Raw genomic sequence first — 9,190 nt, forward strand, 5'->3', positions numbered from 1 at the left:
AATAAAACATCCCTGTGGCTGAAACCCAGTGTAGAGGCTCCAAATGAAAGAAGATCAGGCTGTGATAGTTGCAAGCCCAGTCTTTGAAGAGGTGGTGCTAGTATGCTTTGCCTGAATAAATCAAAACGGCGACAATGTAATAAAAAATGACTGATCGTTTCCTCTTGATTACAGTAAATGCACATAGGGGAATTCAATATGCCTGATCTATGCAAGTAAAAATTGAGGGAGGTAACGCGGCAACGAAATTTCGTGATGACAACTTCCATCATCCTTGATTTAGTCAGTTCACTGCGCCAGGGAAATAACAAGTGTTTGTACTCTGGGGAATCCGTCAGTGCAGGGTCAGATAAATTTTGCCTGATTTTAAGTGTGCGAAATCGCGCCACCGTAATGTATACTGTATGGGGGAAAATAGGAATAATTGGTGTCGAAAGGGATGCCTTCGCAAGAGAATCAGCTATTTCGTTTAACAACAAACCTTTGTGCCCTGGTGTCCAGATTAAATGAATACTTCGGAGATGACAGGGGATCAACGATTTAAAAAGTTTCACTATAGGTGAGTGACCAGATGCGGACAGAGAAGAGCACACTGATAACGAATCAGTTATGACTGCTACAACTGGAATGGAAATATTTACCTTTCGCAAAGCTAACATTATTGCCATGAATTCAGCCAGAAAGACAGGAAGAAAGTCCGGTAAGCGAAGTGAAAATGACCAATCAAGTACGGGGCAATATATTCCAACGCCTGATTTTTCATGTGATTGAGATGCGTCCGTTGCTATAATGACATTTGTTGGCATAGTACTTAAATGGTCTTGCAATAAACCATTTAAAATGCCTGTAGGTAATAGCTTTGCGTGAGTTGGGAAGATATCATGGTAAACAATTTCTGGAGAATTTTGTTGCTCAGTTAAAGGAATCAGATCACGAACGTGTACATTTAGGGGCTCAAGTAACGATTGAACAAATACTATTTGTGGTTTAGTAAATCTGGGCCAATGCACGGAGAAGAATAGGTCAGGATTGGAAATAAAAATAATTTGTTCAAGGTTAAACGGTGCTTCATATAGTCGTAAAAAGGTCTGCACAGTAAGAATGTTAAAGCGACATAATAAGGTTGGTATTCGTGCTTCAAGGTATAGCACTGCATTTGAAGTATACTTTGGAAGTCCTAAGCAGAGCCGTAAAGCCTCTCTTTCCAACAGAACGAGCGGCCGAAGTTTGTAGGCTGGCGCACCAGAAAAAAGAATGCAGCCAAACTCCAACACAGGTCGGACATACATTTTATATACAATCAAAAGTGCCTTTCTTTTCATACCTGATCTGCAATTGCTCAACCTCCGCAATACCCCCATCGCGCGTACTGCTTTTGTCGCGATGTATTCAATGTGAGGGCGCCAATTTAGATGCTCATTATACATAACTCCAAGATATTTCAATGATTGTACTTGTGGGATATCTTGAAGCTTGTAATTAATAGATATGTGCACGGGATCTTTGATTGGAAAAACGAGAATAGCACATTTACTGGTATTGAGGTTCAACTTCAATCCATCCAACCAATGTTCTATTTTATTAAGATATGTTTGCAAGATAGTGTAGAGACAGTGGAAGTCATGTGACATAGCAAAGAAAGCAATGTCATCGGCATAAACATAGGTTTTCACTTCTGGATGAATGGGGATGGTACTAAGCAATATGTTGAATAAAACCGGGGAAAGTACTGACCCCTGAGGTACACCTCGGGTTTGCTTGTGCTTACAGGAAGAGAAACCGCCTTGATAACAATAGAATTCTCTTCTACTTAAAAATTCCGTCACCCATGCTACTATATAAGGTGGAAGTCCATGACTCCATAACTGATTAGTCAAGATAGAATACTCTACACTATCATATGCTTTACATATGTCTAACGTTACTAAAGCCGCAAAGTGCTTTTTGTGACGGGCAATATGAATACGACTTTCCAGATCTACATGTGCATGCCATATGGAATATCCAGATCTAAAGCCAATTTGGGAAGAACTCAACAGTTGTTTCTCGTTAATAAACCTAATTATACGACCATGAAGTACCCTTTCGATAAGTTTTACTACATTAGATGTTAAGGCTATCGGTCGTATGTTGTCTAAATTATAGCCTGCCCCCTGTTTCTTAAGAAATGGTATAATTTTCGCAATCTTCCATTCGGAAGGGATCCATGCTCTTCTAAGGGAATAATTGACGAGACCTAACAGATCATTCGGATATTCCCTGTGAAGTATTTTTAGCATTGTATTTGTTATTCCATCGGGGCCCGGTGCTGCATTTGGCAATCTTTCCATAGCCTGATTTAATTCGGAAGTCGATATTTCTGTGTAGTCATAGATGGTTGTTGTGTAAGCGGAATTAGGAAGATGCGTTGAGAACCTGTTTTCTAATTCTTTAGCCAACTGATTCAAAGATTCCTGTAGTTCCTGTGAGGTGTAAACTACTGAGTCAACGTTTCCTGGTATAGGGGTCTTCTTCCTACCACGAAGGAAGTAGAATAAAGCACGTTTGTTATTTGATTTAGACAGGTACTCGAAATGTTCTTGGTCATATTGCTCTTTCGCTCGCGATACAGTGCGTTTAAATGTTGCCGCAATGAACTGATAATCCTTCCAATTTTTTGGACTCTGATTACATATAAGTCTTTTCCATGCGGCTTTTCTGAGTTGCCTCTCGTGCAAGCGCCTAACGCACAGGCGTCTTCTTCATCTTCGCTAAGTGCCACGCTTGCTCCTGTCGATGATGCACCGTAACAATATCGTGGTTTCTGGATGGTACACCCCAACAGTTATTATTATTTTTTTCATGGGACATATAGGTATACTACCGACGCAAGTTTTCAGTTTGATTGAGGCTTCGCTACGTAAGCTATAAATTTAAAAAAAATGTGTGCTGTTGGAGCGGCTGTTATTTAAATATTCCCATATGTCCATAGTCTTTGCCATAGCTTGAGCAAAGCTTACAATATTCTGCCCTGTTTAGAAAAAAATGGTGGGCAGCGAAAAAAAAAACAGCTGTGGTGTTAAACAACATGTCTGCACGTATGTACTATCAGCGTCAAATAAAACCCGAACAGTGACAAGCCTTTGCGATTGTGTGGTGCGTGCCTTCCAGTTATCACGATTGACAGGCGCGTGAATCCTGTTCGGCAGTTTTCCGCATATATTCATGCCTGTTCGTGGTGGACGGCGCGCACTATAGCATCGCGAAGGCTTGCCACTGTTTGGGTTTCATTTGACGCTGATAGTACCTCGCCACCGCTGGTTTGTGTGCTTAATTCTCCTTGTGGCGAATCCTGCATGGGACCAAGCGACAGATGCATTAGTAATGTTCGCTTTAAAAAAGCATGACGCAGCCCATTTAGCTTCGCATTTAAGTTATTATGGCTTATTTTCGGTGTTCATAGATCGGGAAGTTCTTTATTAGCATATTGATTCGTTAAGGGATCGAATTTTCACAGCTACGTTTTTTTTAACCGTACTCGCGCTGAAAAAACTTCACGTAAGGTGTACTCATTTACATGCATGTTGGCTTTGTACATGGCAGGGGGCCCAAAAGGCTGAGGGCAGAGTCCGTGCAGAAGGTTGCACCGAGAGTTAACTGTGCTGTAGGTGTCTCAGCATGTAGATGGATGCTCTTGAGGTGCACGATTCAACATGCAGCGGACCGCCCCTACGTCGGGACAGTCAGACCAAGCCCGACCGCTGCATGGTTTTTAGATGCGAAGCAGCTTATGGTCGAGCTCCATCCGGTGTGCGTGGCCATGCTTACTGCGCATGCGTGACAGCTGGCCCAAGCACTGCCAGATTGTGCTCACGTGCTAGCGCGTGCGGGCCTGTGTAAGGGGATGGGTAAGACGCTGTGGCCTTTCCCTCTTACTCTCTGTCAGCATTTATCTGATGAATGGCGTCGGGGAACGAGATCCAGCAGACGCGTAATGAACGCACGTTCTCCCGCGTGGCGTGCGCCAACAACAGTTCGCGAAGAGTAAGAGCAGCGCCTTCTGAAAAAATTATGCGTGGAACCTGAGCCGCGAACGCGCTGCCCTACCCTCTGATTTTACTCTCCTCCTTCGGTACGAAGGCGAGCGTCTCCGACGGTCGCCCCATGCGAACACAGCAATGCTCTCACAGTTGCCTCCGAGCAGCCGTTATGTCATGTGACAGAGCGGTAGGGTCATGTAATGTCACGTGACTGGGTGGTATGGACATGGTGGAAAGTACGGAGGCGAGCGGTATCACGTGGCGGCCAGTCGCAACACAAGGCAGGAGGCATGACCTTCGAGATTACGTGCTGGCAGGAGGCTCCCAATTGAATAGAGAGCGACGGTCTATGCATAGTTTTTCTAGAAGGCGTTGGTAAGAGCAACAAAAACTATACTGTGAATTCATGGTGTGCTACACTTGCAAAGACACGTTAACATCGGGCAAGGTGCCCGCGAAGAACGGAAATCCAAGTTGACCCATGTGCTGCTTCGCGTGCTACTCATGGTTCTCCTTAGTGGGAGATGGTGTGATTTTTTTTCTCTTCTTGCTTGTTTTACTTTCCTCCGGATACTGAAAAATCGAAGGAGAAAGATTGAGCGTCCCTACGGCGCAGGTTCTTCTATATATTTTAGCCAGATTATATGGGATGTACTGAACATCAATCATTATTAATACCAACCCCTAAGCGCCTGGGCATTTTATTACAGTAGATTTTCACAGGGATTGTAATAGGTTTCCAAAGTGAATCTTTGATTTCTTCGCATACATTTTACAGACATACACGAGTAATACGAACCGGATTTTTCTGTGTAGTAGTGGATGCGCGAATCCACACGCGAGCCAAATTCCGTGCACTTGAATTCGGTGGTGTATCCGGGCACGGGAGTGGCGCATTGGTGAATTGTACTTAATTATGAGCTAACCCTTGGATTTAGATGTAGAAAATTGGCTCGCACGAGACGAGAAACTTTACAGGGAGGTCGCAGAAAAAAACCTCTTTATTGGAGATTGCATGTTGCTAGAACGTTTTTGGTATTTTTCTCTGGTGCCGTGGAGTGTTCCCTAGCTGGTTGGTCGAATACGTCACACTAAAACATTTATGGGACATTCTGTTACGAAAGCCGGGCGACTCCAACACGGTCCCGAAAACGCCACTGCTCCGATCTCCGCCGACACAGTCACCAACCGTTTGGTAGCGTAGGTTTCTCAGCTCGCGACTGCTTCTGCGCAGAGCTGATAGACGAGCGGACGAGATGATGGTGAGTTAGGGCAAGGTTCATATACAGCATAGATATAGAGGCGTTACAAATTCGGCACTGGGGCGACAGCTTAGAGACTCGAAAAGCCGAGCTCTCTTTTCTGACACATAGGTCTACTGCTGGCGACGCGCCGCAGGGCTGTTTTTAAGGCACTGGGTGGATCCTTTGAGTAACCAGATGTCCAACCAGAAGCACCGCTGGCCGTGAGGTCAGAATCCTCCAATGGGGCTCACCGCTGGGCCGCGTCATGCTCATCAAATCCGGAGCCGCTGCGCGTGGTTGCAGCCAAGGACGAGTGACGTCGCCTCACATTGCGTAAGACTCGCCAGACTGGAAGGCGCCGATTGCTTGACGGGCTCGTGGTCTGAGGGGGCTCGCTGTGCGTTGCGCGACAGACCGGCGCCGCCGCGTGATGACGCCGTTGAGTTGTTCGCGTCAGGCGGGCTCGCGTGCTGGCCTTGACACAGATTGCCTTTTTCAGAGGCATGGACGTTCGGGGTGGACTCGCAGGCGTAACAATTCCCAGAAGCTTTGGGGTTTATTGGGAACGGGTTCTTCATAGTCCGGTCCTGTCATTGTTTAGGCGTGTTGTTGTTGCCCTTCAGATAAACGATGCCACTCGTTGGTGCAACATTGGTTCTGCAGTCTGTTGGATTTCAGCATAAAATAATTATGACACCATGTATGCGCCTATAGCAGTAATCTTCGTAGTGCCGACTGTACCATGGACAGAAACATTGATAAAGCAAGCTGCAGTCGAAAATGTTTTAAAAGAATTTTTCCGGAATAGTTGCGTCTGGTCTGAATGTCCTTCTGCGAAGTGCTATATAGCTTCTCCTTAATTACTTATAATCACACTGTGCTGTTTGACGGGAGAACTAAAAGGAAGCTTAGAAGCTAGTTTAGCGGTTACCATCCGCCCGACTCTTGACCAATCCCTCTCAGCGGGTAGGTGCCAATCTACCAACGAGCATCATCATCATAATCTTAGCGGTGGTCGCGGCCTGGTTCGCGGCGTGCCCACGCTGACTGGGGAAGAAGCGGGTGCATCGTGTAAATTCCAATCATGGCAGATAAAACTGCGAAGCCGGCAGTCACTTCGGGAAGCGCCACCGAGCAGCTGAATCCTGACCAGGTGCCACTGGCTGAGAGGCCGCTGAAGATCACCAAGAAGAAGTCCGAGCGAGCACAAAGAAAGTGAGACGATAATTATTACAGTCTCTCACCACAACAGTGAGTTGTTCATTCGCGATGCATGTAGTCGATCAAGCAGAAGTTCATTGAGACCACTGATCAATTCAGAACGGAGAACACGAGAAAAATCTGCTCTGCCATGACGTCCACGAAATTTGATGACGTATATATGTTATTGCGTAGCCAAACTTAATGTCGTATGACTATGAATGTGTCTCTTACAAATAATGCACAGTGGCTAGTGTGATGAATAAATTGTCTAGGCACACATTTAAGATTTTTCCAATTTTTTGTAGTAACTGAATGCAGTACTTTTAGCGGTTTCGTATATAAAGTGCACGTTTTTAGTAGAAGAAAGCAACTGGTAGGAGGGGCCTTATTGCGAAGTCAGTGGTAGCCTTCTTATGAACGACGAATGGCAGCGCCTTTTAAAGTTACCACCCCAGCCCGAAGTGACGTACGGCATAAAGTTAAACAACTTCTCCTGAGTGTCTTTTACTGGTAAAGAAGCATGTTTGATTTTATAGGAGGGCACATAAAAGAACTAATGGCGGTACAGGAAGTCTTAATTCGCTGCAGGCGCCGAAGTAAAAAACAAATGCCTTTATTTAAAGCCGCTCCTCTGAGATACAGGCGAATACAATTTGGAGGTGAGATAAAATGAACACGATGCTGATATTAATTTTCTTTTTTGTAGAAATCACATTCACTGTAGCATACTTACGCGTTCTTTTTTGTCTCTTGCCTTGCCACGGTTGCAGCGTTTGCGCTGTATGTTCTCAAGAGAGATGCCTCTCGAAAAACTATATAAGGCCCATATTCACAAGCCAACCTTGCTCTTATCTCGCGCTTTCTTTATAAACGTTGTGAATTCAGTGCGTTTGATAAACGAAGTATTCTCATATTCACAAGCCAATTTTGTAGTTGTATGGATGGCCTACACTGACGTCACAAAAGACGCCATGTTGGTGCACCACTTGGCAGACGCAAGGTTCGTCGCGTCGCGTGGTAATTTTATCGTTACACCACTTGCAGGTTCTCTTGTTATTGACGCAGAGGGGCCATTAAAATTCTGTCCTCATCGTTATCACATTAAAGCAGGTTAAAGCCTGATGTGCCTTTGCTGCCTCTACGTCACCAAAGCCGCCATGTTTGTGAACTACTACGTTATAATGCTGTGACCGAGACGTCATGTGCAAGCTATCTAATTTACTTTAAAACCGTTTTTGGTGCCATATTAACGCACTATAGTGTACAGTTGAGGTAATATATAACATTTGTTTATGAATACGGGTCTATGACAACGTTGTTAGAAAATATCCTACCAACACATCGTGACTTCACTCTTTATGCTGCCTTAGATTTGCATTCTTACACGTAGAGTAGGCTCTCAATAAACAGGAATCTGTTAAACGGAACTTTTGCCTCTGCAATGCTTGGTTTCGGGCTTGTATTCTGCACCCATGTTTAGCTTTCAGTAAACGGAACTCCTGTTAAATAGAACACATTTTCTCGGTCCCTCCAGGTTCCGTTTACCGAGAGTCTACTGAACTCATTGTGCCTGCTTTTTTTTTGTTCTTGTTGCATGGTGTTCCTTTTGACATCCCTTCGTTCGGACGCAGGCCTGTGTCGTGGACGACTGACACCATTGACAACGAAAACCTCAACCGTATGAGTTCGAAGTGCTGCTGCATTTACGTCAAGCCGACAAAATTCGGGGAGGACTCGGAAGACAATGAAGAGGAAGGGGACTGCGACAATTGCCGCGGTCACTTTCCGAAAGGCCGCAAAATTCGCAAGGATGACCAGAAATGCGATCCGCCTGCTGTGAACGCGGTCCCCTCTCAAGAAAAGACCCAAAGCGAACCACGTCTCCCGAGCCCGGGTTTGTAAGAGTTGCCCCAACGCCGCTTCGTTTCCCAGTCATCTTACGACATAGGGCACAAGACTTTCCGGGTGCTTTGCCTTGACTCTGTATAGGGAAATGAACTGCAACTCATAATTTTGTGAGAAGCCATAGCGAAATTGTGTTGTGGAGGTGTCTGCAGCGATATGTTCTGCCGTAAAGAGTCTCAGAACTCGCCACCTACACGAAGCGCCATCACGTCCGGGCGTGGCAACACAGATGAAATGCGCCTTCAAGTGTAGCGGCACATGTCTGGTGTTCTGTGTGCCCAAACAAGTCTCAAAGGCTCGCACAGAAGTATGGGCGTGGGAACGTAGCGTAGAGCGGTTTGAAAAGATAATTTTTCTCTTATATTGATATGTCTTGAGTACCGCACCTGACACTGCAATGGAGCAGATTGATGCATTGCACGCGCGAAAGCACATGTTGGTGTAATGGACGTAGATGATATTCTGCCGGCCGCAATACACCTGGAGTTGTGTTTCTATGCTCGGTTTAATACGTGGATTATAACTTCCCGCTAAGAACGCGCGACATTTGTTTCACGGCATTTTTTAAACATTCAGCTCAGCTGGGCCAGCTGTAATGGCGGCGCGCTATTGAACAAGCCATGTCTTTAAAAGTACTGACAACAGGCGAGAACGTGTTGTTACATCACATTGTAGAAATGAGAAGACCGTGAAATGTAGTCACAGATTACAGCATTCTCTTTGCGTTGGGGCTAGGATGTACTTCGTTTTTAAATATTGCTTAAATGTAACGAAAAAGCTTATGTTGCGCAGCCTAACGGAAGAGCCTTGAAGCAGGGT

At 45.2% G+C, this 9,190-nt stretch overlaps 1 protein-coding gene across 1 annotated transcript; it reads left to right on the plus strand.

The window, feature by feature from the left end:
* Window positions 1–6,283: 6,283 nt before the first annotated feature.
* LOC119179551 (E3 ubiquitin-protein ligase PPP1R11) lies at window positions 6,284–8,868 on the plus strand. Its single transcript, XM_037430653.2, has 2 exons — window positions 6,284–6,478; window positions 8,098–8,868. The coding sequence occupies exons 1-2, from the start codon at window positions 6,348–6,350 to the stop codon at window positions 8,366–8,368; spliced, it is 402 nt and encodes a 133-aa protein (XP_037286550.2). The 5' UTR covers window positions 6,284–6,347; the 3' UTR covers window positions 8,369–8,868.
* The last annotated feature ends 322 nt before the right edge of the window (window positions 8,869–9,190 follow it).

This window comes from Rhipicephalus microplus, chromosome 7 (genome assembly GCF_043290135.1).
Source record: "Rhipicephalus microplus isolate Deutch F79 chromosome 7, USDA_Rmic, whole genome shotgun sequence".
NCBI classification, from domain to species: domain Eukaryota; kingdom Metazoa; phylum Arthropoda; class Arachnida; order Ixodida; family Ixodidae; genus Rhipicephalus; species Rhipicephalus microplus.